The sequence below is a fragment of the Delphinapterus leucas genome, chromosome X (genome assembly GCF_059928025.1).
Source record: "Delphinapterus leucas isolate spDelLeu-1000000601 "Yukka" chromosome X, BTC_Dleu_Yukka2, whole genome shotgun sequence".
In the NCBI taxonomy this organism is placed as follows: Eukaryota; Metazoa; Chordata; class Mammalia; order Artiodactyla; family Monodontidae; genus Delphinapterus; species Delphinapterus leucas.
Window position 1 is genome coordinate 132,764,507 of NC_143150.1, and position 12,916 is coordinate 132,777,422.

The 12,916-nt window shown below is 43.6% G+C and overlaps 1 protein-coding gene across 3 annotated transcripts in view; it reads right to left on the reverse strand.

Moving 5' to 3' along the window:
- GYG2 (glycogenin 2) overlaps nucleotides 1–12,892 on the reverse strand; it is a 50,504-nt gene extending 37,612 nt beyond the window's left edge. Inside the window, exons 1-2 of one of the 3 annotated variants that reach the window (XM_089904853.1) lie at nucleotides 11,612–12,890; nucleotides 7,329–9,629 (exon numbers count right to left, since the gene is read on the reverse strand). In XM_089904853.1, the coding sequence (XP_089760979.1) occupies nucleotides 7,329–7,347 (19 nt within the window). In that variant the 5' untranslated portion in view covers nucleotides 7,348–9,629; nucleotides 11,612–12,890. Of the gene's footprint in view, nucleotides 1–7,328; nucleotides 9,630–11,611 lie in introns of all 3 variants that reach the window. The other 2 variants (XM_089904851.1, XM_089904849.1) reach the window with 2 other exon arrangements.
- Nucleotides 12,893–12,916: the final 24 nt, after the last annotated feature.

Genomic DNA, 12,916 nt, shown 5'->3' on the forward strand with positions numbered 1-12,916 from the left:
ACATTAACCTAGCAAGATATAAAGGACCACAACTGCAAGAAAACAGGAAGCGAAGCATTTACGTCACATGCTACTGGTAACCACTCAACCGCCATTTATTTTTCTGTTATTTGTTTTTAACAGAACTGGATTGGGACGCGTAAATCCAGGATATATGCGTTCCAATTTCAGCGAGGGGCTGTGTGGCCCATTGTGTGTGAGCGAGGAAGGAGGCGGGGTCAGCTGCTGGCTTCTGGAAAGAGGGCTTCACTCTCAAAAGAGGAAATGCCCTTAATTGGGCGTGCAGGTATTAGTGGGTGGGGCTGTGATGGCTGGAGCTACAGAGCCGTTTTCTGCCAGGAGTGAAACTGGTTAATGCCCGGTGAACCATGAGAGAACACCATTAAATCCTCAAATGATCCCCAACCCAGACGCCCTAAACCTCAATAAGTCCCCTTACAAGATACTGTCTTTTATAGTGTTAGATGGCCTTTCTGCTACTTCAGCATAAAAGCATCCTAATTTATACCACATGGCAGAAATCCTCAAGCAGTTTGGTCACTGGATTCCCGACACTCTGAAAGACTAGTGCGAAAACCAAAGAACTTTTGCTTATGTAGGTTTTAAAGAAACATATTTTCTGTATTAGAAATTAAAACTGAAAATGTTAGATATTTATCTATAAATGTTTTCTATATTCAAATTTAAAACGGAAATTTTTACATATTTATTTATAAGTATCCATATTTTCTGTATTAGAAATTAAAACTGAATTTTTTTTTTTTTTTTTTTTTTTTGCGGTACCCGGGCCTCTCACTGCTGTGGCCTCTCCCGTTGCGGAGCACAGGCTCCAGACGCGCAGGCCCAGCAGCCATGGCTCACGGGCCCAGCCGCTCCGCGGCATGTGGGATCTTCCCGGACCGGGGCACGAACCCGTGTCCCCTGCATCGGCAGGCGGACTCCCAACCACTGCGCCACCAGGGAAGCCCCTAAAACTGAAAATTTTTGATATTTATTCATTTAATAAGTTTAAAGATAAGAATGATAAACCCATTCCATTTTGTATAAATAAAATATTTTTACAGAAAAATAAATTTATTTTCCCAAACAAAAACTGGGGGAGACGGAAAGAGTAGCATTAATTTACACATTTGTACATCTCTTTCCTATCTCGCTTAATAGAAGATGGCTGATTTCTCATATTTACTTCTACATTTGTTCTGTTGCAATAATAGTTTAGGTTGAAATGGGTAAAGAAAATCTGGCCTCCCCCAGATGGGTAGTTAGAAAAGAGAGGAATATCTTAATAGGGTTTTCACACAATTGACATTCTTCTTTGATGCCACACCAAAACTTGAAAATTGGTAGTTTCTTTAAGGTTCCATGATTTCAGCATGGAATCTGGATACCAATCAATGAATTCTGTACTCTATAAAGTTAGAATCCACAGCTTTATCTTGAACTTCAGACGGATCCTTTATCCACTTAGGATCTTGCAATATCATGCATGGGTCATCTGGAGGTGTTCCAAATGTTGGCGCATTTTATTTCATAATATATATTTTAAAACCTCACATTTGTTCATATCTCTATTAATCTCATCACATAAAGGTCTTTAGCTAGAATAACAAGAGGAAACACCTCCCTGTAATGTGAAGTTTGTGGCCTAAATAAGAAATTCTGGACTTCACTGGTGGCGCAGTGGTTGAGATGCAGGGGACACGGGTTCGAGCCCCGGCCCGGGAAGATCCCCCATGCCACGGAGCAACTAAGCCCGTGCGTCACAACTACTGAGCCTGTGCTCTAGAGCCTGCGAGCCACAACTACTGAGTCTGCGTGCTGCAACTACTGAAGCCCGCGACCCTAGAGCCCCGGCTCTGCAACAAGAGAAGCCACTGCAGTGAGAAGCCTGCGCACCTCAATGAAGAGCAGCCCCCGCTCGCCGCAACCAGAGAAAGCCCCGCATACCGCAATGAAGACCCAATGCAGCCAAAAATAAAATACTTTTTTTTAAAAAAAGAAATTCTGCTATGGACTGAATGTGTGTGTCCCCCAAAATCTACATGTTGAAGCCCTGACCCCCAATGGGATGTGTTAGGAGATGGGCCCCTGGGTAGGTTTGAATGAAGTCATGGGGTTGGGGCCCCCATGATGGCGTTAGCGTCCTTAGAAGAAGAAAAAGAGGCACCAGAGCTCTCTCCCCACCATGTGAGGACACAGTAAGAAGGCAGCCGTCTATAAATCTGGAAGAGAGCCTCACCGGGAACTAATCTGCCCACCCGGTGATCTCAGACTACCAGCCTCCAGAATCGCGAAAAACAAACATCTGTTGTTGAATCCCTGCAGTCTGTGCTGTTCTATTATGGGAGCCTGAGCTGAGACAGATTCATTCATTCTTCCAAGTGTTGACTGAATAAATAGTTATTGAGCACCTACTGCATGCCAGTCACTGCTCTAGTAGTTACGGACACACCCATGCTTTTACAGATGTACCTTATGGGGGCAGGAGGGAGGGGAAAAGCCCAGGCAATAAACAATAAAAAGTTATAGTGCATAAGATGTGGGCAGTGGATACAAGATTAGAGAACAAAGGTTTGGGCAGAGGAGGTGGGTGAGGGAATGCACAGGGTCGGGGAAAGGGCTGGGACTGCAATGGTCCCATCTCGCTAACTAACTCCCCTTTGGTCTACAGCCACAGGTGAGCGTGTCAGCTTTTGCCCCCAGCCCTCCACCCCAGGGGCAAAATGTTCCATGTTTGTCAGGTCCAAGTGCTGTTTTTATTTTCAGTTGAGGGGAGTTTGGAACGTCGTCTGTGCTTCCACAGACCATTTATCCATCCCCAGCTATTCATAGAGGAGCAGTTATGTTGGACGCATGCCAGTGTGAGAAGGGGTGTCCACGATGCAGAGGGAGATAGCTGCAAGGCACAGATGTGCACTGCATTTATATTTGGAACTGCGGGGGACATGCCTCCATTAGGAAGATGGGACTGGGGCAGAGGCCAACCCACATCACCGAAGCCCTTTAGTGTCAGGAACCAGAATAGTACGTGGTGGGAAACCAGACGAGCTAATTCTAATCCCTTATGGGTCTGACCTGCAAATAAGGGTTCACAGGATGGGGCTGGCCCATGAACGCCTTGACCCTCTTTCTTTCTTTCCCAGGAAATCTCACGAGCCTTTCACCAACAGGCTCAGACAGAAGTTGTGTTAGAAGACGTTGGATTTCTAAAGAAAGCAGAATAGGCAGTCAATAACCCCACCAAGACTTACATTTACGTTAAAAACAGCATAGCAGATGGTGACCTTTTCCATGGGACATCCAATGGGAGTCTCTGATTCCCTAGTGTGCATGGGCTATAGCAATTTGCAAGGTATTGATGATTACCCATTTTTTTTTAACCGTGATTTTTAAAAGTGTTAAACTAATTTTAAAGCCATTTCACAAATTACAATGGCTCGACAAGTAATTGAGCACTCTGGGGGAGACTTCTTTTGTAAATCTCCTGAATTCTAGAGTTACTACGTTGACCCTGGAGGGTGCATGGTGGGGACTACAATACACTATACCTGCCCCGTCAACCCTGGAACTAGTTATACCTTTACTAACAATTTACTGTCAACGACACCCATGTGTATGTGTACATGTGTAAAATAGTTAACGTATCTTAAAAGTTAGGTTTTTTTTCATGTCTTCCTACTAAAATAGAACATATGTATATGTCGTTGACGCTACTATTACTCAAACTGGCACTCGGTGTTTCTAATCAGAACATCAGTTATTTTGTTCACTTTCTAGATTGCTACTCTTTGATAGATTTAACATCGGCTTGATGATCTAATAAATCATTCTGTCTGCCAAATTGAAAATGTTTATTTCTTTCAATTGATTTATTTTTTTAAATGTTATATAATTAAGGTTTTTGTGTCATTTCTTCTTTTTTTAATATTCTTTTTCATATTCTTTCCATGATGGTTTATCCCAGGATATTGAATATAGTTCCCTGTGCTCTGCAGTAGGACCTTGCTGTTTATCCATCCTCTATATATAATAGTTTGCATCTGCTAATCCCAAACTCCCAATCCTTCCCTCCCCCATCCCCCCCCCTTGGCAACCACAAGTCTGTTCTCTATGTCTGTGAGTCTCTTTCTGTTCCATAGTTAAGTTCATTTGTGTCATAGAAAATGTTTATTTGTAAAAATAAAATGGAACTCGGTTTAACTGAATTAATTAATATAAAATGACTACGGGCTTTTGCAGTGTCAAAAGACTCTAATTTTATAAGATTCTTGGGGATATATGAATTGGAGGACCGCCTCTGTTTTGGGAAATTTTCATTAGTAAATTTAGTGAAAACTAATATCCAATACTTCCTCTTTTGTTTACTGAATTTTGAAATTGTTGTGCAGGTTGTTTTAAAAGATTTTTAAGACTATAGACCTAAGAATAATATATTGGAAAAAAATGAAATTTCTGCAGCTCTAAGGCTCAACTCCCCTTAAGTAAAACATATTTCTATTTTTACAGAATATATATACACATCTTCTCCCTTTACAGAAAAGTCATCAGAATCACAAGACAACACATGGAATTCTGCATCTCATTAATTCTTTTCTCCTCGGGTCCAAGGTCTCGTCTGCATGGAAAAGTTATCACATGGAATAAAATCCATGCACCATACAGTATCCCTTCTGCACAGACCAAAGCCCTGAACACTTTCAGGGGGCCGCCCGGGCAAAATGTGAAATGTAATTCTCTCATGGGCCGGAAGACAGCAGCCTCTGATGGGCTCAAAAAGCAATTATCACCTAGACCCAAATCCTCGCAAAGCTGTAGAATCTCTCACTTTACCCGTCTGCAGGGTAACTACCCACCCTGTGTTTTGAACCAAGAGACCAAGAGATGGGAAAGGGGCCATTTCTGCGTGAGCTCTGAGTAGATGCACTGTCGGCGTGTCGGGGTCACCTACACAACAGGCAGAGAACAGATCTCCGGACAACAACCGGACCTGGATTCATGGATGGTCCCTCCACAGAATTCCTAACCACAGGAGTTTGGAGGACCCCAAGAAGCAACAAAAACCATCCCCTGGTAATAAAACAGGCAAAGTGCTGAAAAAGTCATATGAAGAGATAATAATACTTTGAAAGTACTGAGACAGGCTGGGACCCGGGACCCTTTGCTGCAGGGCTTGTGCCCGGACAGAGATCTCTTGGAGTAGCAACACACAGAGAAAATGTACGGGACTAAAAATAACCGCGTGCATGCGCAGTTGGGGCAAATGATGAAAAATAAGATACAAAGAGACCAAAAATCCCACCTGCCACTTCTGAAGAGCGTGGAGCGAAAGCAGGGTCCTGTGCATGCCCCCTGCACTCAACACCACCTAAGGGGTGGGCAGCCCACCTAAGCCTCCCCTCCAGCCCGACCCCTGGACCCACCCGTACCCTCAGCCCACTTAAGGAACAAGCTTGCCCCCGCCAGGGAGCGAGCAAACAAGGGAACTTGTTATTTGTTCTCACTCCCCCCCACCCCCGCCCCGCGCTGCAGCAGGGGCCCCGATAAAGCCTGGCGTGAATTTCTTGTCTGGCCTCTGATCAATTTCTATTGCTTAAGGAGGCCAAGAACCCTAACTGGTAACAGTACCACCTGCTCTGGGGGCCAAGGTGAAAGCTGCCAGGGCTGGAGATGTGATGTACGCCAAGGGTGTGTCCCCAAAATGTGAAGATGCAAGAAATACATCGTTAACATAGAAGGCGGCTCCAAAGAAAAGTTTGCCCCATCAGAATGGTGGGTTTCAGGAACCACAAGGGCTTTCGTCTGCCCGGTTTCAGCCTCATCGTCATCGTAAGAAACAGGATCAGAAGACAGTTTTCTGCTCTTTCTACCAAAGCAGGCAGCTTTCCAGAGCTCATGTCCCCTCGTGAGTTTACGAGTGAAAAGAGGAATCATTTTCTCAGAAACGGCGGCTGAACCGTCGGTTTTTTAAGGCTGGTGATTAGCTCCTGATGACTTGCTTTACTGTGGTTCTCACTATCTGAGTGGGCTTAATTGGAAAGAAAAAAAAAAATTCAAGCCCCCTGTGAAAATGGATTAACGTGTCCTGAAAAGGTTGATGGGTTCAGAGCAAGAATTCGAGGAGAGAATTACATGGTTGGTTGCTGCTTTTAGAATTTGCGTTCTGAAGAGCTGTTGAAAACCAGCAGAACTCATCTGTACCTGCCCGAGGCTCGCGGTTTTACAGATGGGGATCCGAAGTCTGTCACCTGCATCACGAGACATTTCAACGTGACACTTGTCAATGAATGAAAAGAAAGATCGGTGAGATTTAAGAATGACTATCTCAGGTTAACACAGCCCGAAAAGTAACAGAGGGTTTGGATGAATGTGTCCACCTTTGGGGGAGCATAAATCCGCTTTCGTAAGAAACCAGAGGGTGCAAAGAAAGAGTGAATTCAATAAACAAACAAAATGTTAGAAAACATTTGCTGAAGGTAGAAATGATTCTACTACAGATGATGGCTCCTTGCATTTGAAATGCGTGAGATGTTGGAGACCTTCTCGAACGCGAATCACAAGGAGTTTCGAAGAAACTGATTGATGAGCTCAGATAAAGGAGTCGTCCAAATGTCTGCAAGAAAAAGCCACCAAATCTACACTAAATTATCTGAAAGAAGATAAAAGAAGAGATGCACACGCAGATCCTATTAAACGGTCTCACAAATGAACAAGCTTCACCGCCGTCAGGAGCAAACATCATTTGAAAGTCAGATTCTATGACGTCAGTAGAAACATACGGTCACTGAGTGAGCTGCACTCCCCCAGATACATATATGTGTGTAGAAAATGAACTATCACAGAATATTAAATTTATAGTGAATGTGCCATGGAAAGAAAGAAGAAAATCTTGCCAAGGCCACTGAAATGATCATCTTTGCATGTGGAGTGCTGGATGCCTACGGAATCCAAGCAAAAAACGCTTCCGGAAGAAAATGTCAGAAAGAGCTTTTTTTTCCCCCAGCTTCACTGAGATAATAATTGACACGTAGCATTGCGCAAGTTTAAGGTGTACATTGTGATATATACAATAAGGTGTACACTGTGTATACACTGCAATAGCATTTCCATCCCAGCCTTGGCTAACACCTCCATCCTGTCACATAATTACCATTTCTTTCTGTGGTTAGAATAAAGTCTACTCTCTTAAAAACTTTCACGTATAGAATACAGTATTGTTAACTAGAGTCACCATGCTGTACATTCGATCCCCAGAACTTAAAGCCTTAAAGAGAGGCTTCCCGAGAGAGCATTATTCACATACTTTAATTTAAACGACATTGAACACTAACCATATTTTCCTCTTGTCATCGGGGTGACGTTTATCCCGCTGTTCTCCAACTATACGTTTCTTTATGTGTTCATAATCCATCTTCTTCCACAGGGTACTGAGGGCACCATTTCTTCCTTTGGAAGGTGACAGATGCCCCTCTGGTTCTCAAACAACTGCTGGGTCCATCGGAGCTGGTGGCGGGGTGGGGGGCGACCATCTCAGCCATAACCCTCCAAGGCCATGCGCCCAAAGGATGCACAACGGAGTAGAAAGGGCTTTCCTGGATGCATGCAGAGCTACGTAGCTTCATGACTTTTTGACCCTTTCACCGCTGTCTCATGGTTATACGTGCAAAATATAGAAAAGAGAACACAACCAACAAGGCCGATTTTTTTTTCTCTTACATGTATTTTAAATGATGAAAAGTTGCCCATGACAGTTACAGAAAATGCATGGAGTTACCTTTCAAAATGCTTAAGTTCCATTTAGGTACATCTGTGTGTAAATCTGTGTGTGTACATACACACACTTTTGAACACGAGTTAAATTAAACTCCCCGCTAAAACTCAGATATGGGACATGTTTAGCGGGCATCCTCACTTATGGGGAAGCTTAACAAGATTTGGGAAGAGTCCTAGGACATCCCTATTAAAATAGGAAATACAGGCTGTCTTCAAATGGCTCAAATCTTTGTAAATCCAGGACGGGAAGGCATGCAATTCTGAGACGTCTAATCAGGATCTTTAGTTTTAAGTTCTTTTCCATTTTGGGGAAGCTCTTTCAAACGCTTTCTGCTTTCAACTTCTCTTTGGAGACCCAGCTCTCAATCCTTAAGGGTGAGCTCAAGGCATGCATATTTGGAATGTTAATGTGTCCTCTTTATGAGATCCAGATTCTAGCGGACTGGCTTCCTCTTTGGTTCTAATATTTAAACTCTAAAATTCTATCAGCGTTGATCTCAGTTGAATCAAACTATGTTAATCTGCCCAAACCATCCTTTTTCCTCTCCCCTAAAGCATTACTAAAATAGAAGCAAACGGCTAGTATACGTTTGAGATATTTGAGGACAGAAGATCATCTAGTCCAGTAAAAAGAAAAGTATAAACCAAGGAAGGTCATGAAGAACCTAGGGGTAAGACAGGAATAAAGACGCAGACCTACTGGAGAACGGACTTGAGGATATGGGGAGGGGGAAGGGTGAGCTTTGACAGGGCGAGAGAGAGTCATGGACATATACACACTAACAAACATAGTAAGGTAGATAGCTAGGGGGAAGCAGCCGCAAGGCACAGGGATATCGGCTCGGTGCTTTGTGACAGCCTGGAGGGGTGGGATAGGGAGAGTGGGAGGGAGGGAGACGCAAGAGGGAAGACATATGGGAACATATGTATATGTATAACTGAGTCACTTTGTTATAAAGCAGAAACTAACACACCATTGTAAAGCAATTATACCCCAATAAAGATATTTAAAAAAAAAAAAAAAAAAAAAAAACCAAGGAAGGCACTGCCGTCGCCTTAAGAACTGGTACCCACGGAGGATCAAAGACCAAAAAGAATACGAAAAGCCACACCATCTGCAAATCTCTATTTCTATCCCATGTTCTCCAAAAAAATGTAGGAACTGGACTATTTCACAGGAAAAAAACACCCCATGATCACTTCCCCGAGACGGTTTCTACATCAGCGATTTTGCACTTAAATTTCCAAAGCCAGCCTCACCCTCTGCAGGTGACAATACTCTTGGGAGCTGAAATAACGTTCAAATTCCGCCGTGAGTGTCGGGAATCACTCATTCCCGATTCACGGGCGGTGGTGAACAGTTCTGGATTCCTGACATAACTAAGGAACTTACAGCATCAGTCAATCTTCTCACCCCAGCTTGTTGGAAACCCAAACAGCAGTCTGTCTGCATCTTTTAGAAGCCGATGGCATTCCCGCCCTAGACCCCGGTGCCATCCTCCTGCCCCTGTGCTTTGTGACCACATCGATGGCCTGAGGTCACACCAGGAGGTAGTTTCGGAGCTCATTCCAGAGCTGGAATCTCTGTCCGGATTCACGATGGAACCAACAGATCAAGCAGTCATTTTACAACCCAAGGTCCAGCTGTCTACCTTATGATGATCGATGTGTCTGAGGAATTAGGAATTCTTGGTTAGGTAGCACGTCTATTGCAAACAGGAGAGAAAACCCTTCAGGGCAGCCGCTTAAGCCGAGAAGGAAAGGAACTTTGCACGGGAGTGATGAAGGTGGTTCTTGTCTGGGTGGAGCTTTTCTCAAAGCAAAGGGTGGGTTTTGAAGGCCTCAGATGTTTTCTGGTTCTGTAAGGAAAGATTGGATGCAAGATGTCATAGCCAGGAAAAAAAGAAAAAAACTTCTACGGATTGATCTCAAAGCCCTGCTATCTTTTTTGCTGCTTTCTATTTGTTCAGGATTTCGAACATTTTAGGTGAATCGAGTAACTCTAGCTTTTGGGTGACAACTCATAGTTGTAGAAACCCCTTTGGGGGATGCGGTCGAGTTAGTCTTCATAACCTCTAAACGGGGAGTTGCTATTACGTCCATTTGACGAAATAAAGGCAAAGTATGATGCTCACACGATCCCCTTGAGCGCATGGACCTCTGTCGCCATGTTAGAGGCCCCCATCCCCGTCCCTACAGGATGCACAAGCTCCAGGACTGGGCTGCATACAGACGCACGGGTCGTGCATTGCTCCTAACCCCTGCAGAGCTGGCCAGTGTACGTGCCCGCCATCCTTCGGGAGAGAGTGGGCATTCCCTGGCCCTACTCAGGGATGCTAGCCAGCCAAGCAGCATCAACACCGGACGACAGAGGGAATGTCAAGCTGCCATATTTCTTAGACGGTTTACGGGTTTTGCACCCAGCAAGGATCAGTCCTGCGCACTGTGGGAGGGGTGCCCGAATGATGTCACAGCATGTCTTAACTCTCTGAGCTCGCTAACTTTCACAGAACCGCAGCCAAATTCGGTCCCTTAGTGGACCTGGTGAAGTTATCATTAAAGGATAATTGAGGAAGTAGACAGAAATTTTTTTTTTTTGGAGCGTAGTTGCTTTATAATATGTTGTATTAGTCTCTACTGTACAGCAAAGTAAATCAGCTAGACGTGTATTTTATCTAGTCCCGAAAAAGGCAGGAGAGAGCTTCAAGACAGGACACTGCTTTAACCAAAAAGGGCTTCCGCCTCAGATAAACGGGAAGGGCATGAACCAAAAAGAACAAAAGCTGCCCCTGCTTCAGAAATTCAAATGGGGGGAGGTGAGTGGCCACCAAGTTGTAGCAGGCGCCAAAAAACTCAGGATGTGTCGCAATACTTGAATGGTGTTTTTTTTTAAAAAAATTCATAATGGATGCCCAGAAAAGCCCACCGTGAGCATAGTATCAAAACGTGAAATAAACGTGGGCTCCAGTCTTGCATTTGTATACGATGACTCACTTGCCTCTCGCTGCGGTAAAACTTTACTGACATAAACAGGCAGCAAGCCGGCAGGCTGTAGTTTGCCATGTTGTTATTTTTTAAAAAAAATATGGCACTGAAATAGTATTTATCTTGGTGACTTCGCTCGTTGGGGCTCCCTCCACCCCCTTACGTTTGCGCCTGAGATGATGCCTCACTTTCCTTGCCCATTTTCAGCCCTGAGCTCCCGGGGTCACAAGTGCTTACAGAGTGTGGCCAAAGATGCAAGCGAAATTAATGCACAGTGTCTCTGTAATGCTAAGGCATGTTGCCCAGAAAGTAACGTTGTTCTTCATAATCTGTTTCCCCCCACCCGCCCCGCAAACTTTCAGGGTCCGGGGTTATGTACACCAAGGCTCGCCCCGGCCAGGGGGTTGCTCAGTACCACCCACCCACCAGCAGAGGGAGGCCAAGGGTAGGTTTTGGGATTTTGAAGTCGCCCAAATCCTTAAAAAAATACTCCTGGAATAGGCTTTTGTTTCATAGCTTCCTTCCTGGAGGTGGAGGCCCCCTGGCAAAACACAGACAGATTCAGACATGGTTGGTCTGAGGACCAAACCTTGGGAGACCCCGAGTTAACATCTGAGCTGTTGTTTCTGCAATAAAGCATTCCCCTCTCCACCCACCCCCTGCCCATCTTCCCTTTAGCGATGCCTTTAGGGCTTTCATGATTCAGCAGACAGGATCTCTGCTCCCAAGGACGGCTACCCACCCGTCCTTGGGCGTTTAAGTCTTCAAACCCGGAAGCCTGGACCCAAAGGTGAAGCAGAAAGTCCCAGCACGCCCCCAGCCCTGGCCCCAACCCATTTCCCTGGGGTCTGTGCACCTTTCGACAGAAAGGTTTGCAATTTAGTCCTTCTGTGGTTTTCTTTTGGGAGAAGGGTCCAAACACTGCAGACTCCACCCAAATATCTTTGCAGACTCCCTTGTGATTGAAAGTTCACTGAAAACAAAAGCAAGTTACTTATGTAAGGTCTGTGGCAATGAAACCAAATCTTACAGATGAGAAAACCTTTTCAAAAGCATCTCTCAAGTCCCCGTGTGTCCGTAATAAAGGCCCAGCTTTAAAATCCCTTCATTATGCAAGGGGGTCTACATTGGACTGTATCAGAAATAACATTACCAGCGGAGGACCCCAGAAAGTATTTTTTAATTCAAAATATGTTATCATTTATTGAGTGTGGCACTTGAACACAGCTCACGCAGATGCATCGCGGGTGACTGCTTTCAACTCTATTTGCAATATTTTTAAGCACATTGCCTTGTTAAACAAAAGCAGACAGAAAACCTTTTACTCATGAAATCAAAGTACGTATTTTGCATGAACTTTTTTGATAGCTTGTATTCAATAGGATTTATTTAGCCTTTCATTACGTAAGTTAAATAAATTAACTAACATATATTTGTCAAATAATTTTATAACATAATATAGCCAATATTCCGTAATACCTGTAAATGGAGTATAACTCTTAAAACTTGTGAAACACTATATTGTACACCTGTAACATATAATACTGTACAGCAAATATACTTCAATTTAAAAAAATGTATAACAAGAAGAGATCTTAAAAGCCATCATTTAGGTGTGGTTTCAAATCAGCTCTAAAGGCCTATATTAAAAAAAACAAAACAAAACTACTTTAAGGACTTTTTGAAAAGTAATCAATTCTAAATAAAATAAAACATTTTTCATCTTAAGAACAAATTTCCTAGGTACATATGATTCGTGGGAAGATGTGCCAGTGCGTCTATTGGACCTAAGTTGCTTTGGCTGTTATTTTATTAAAGTAATTTTTTAAGTGAAATATAGTCGATGTACAATATTATATTAGTTTCATGCATGCAACAGAGCGATTCAACATTTTTATAGATTGTATTCCATTAAAGTTATTCTAAAATATTGGCTCTATTCCCTGTGCTGTACAACATATCCTTGTTGCTTATTTATTTTATACACAGCAGTTTGTATCCCTTAATCTCTTTGCCCCATCTTGCCCCTCCCCCCTTCCCTCTCCCCACTGGGACCCGCTAGTTTGTTCTCTGTATCTGTGAGTCTGCTTCTGTTTTGTTACATTTATTCATATACTTATCAGGCTTTACACTTAGGGAAGATAAAATTGGGAGGGAAACT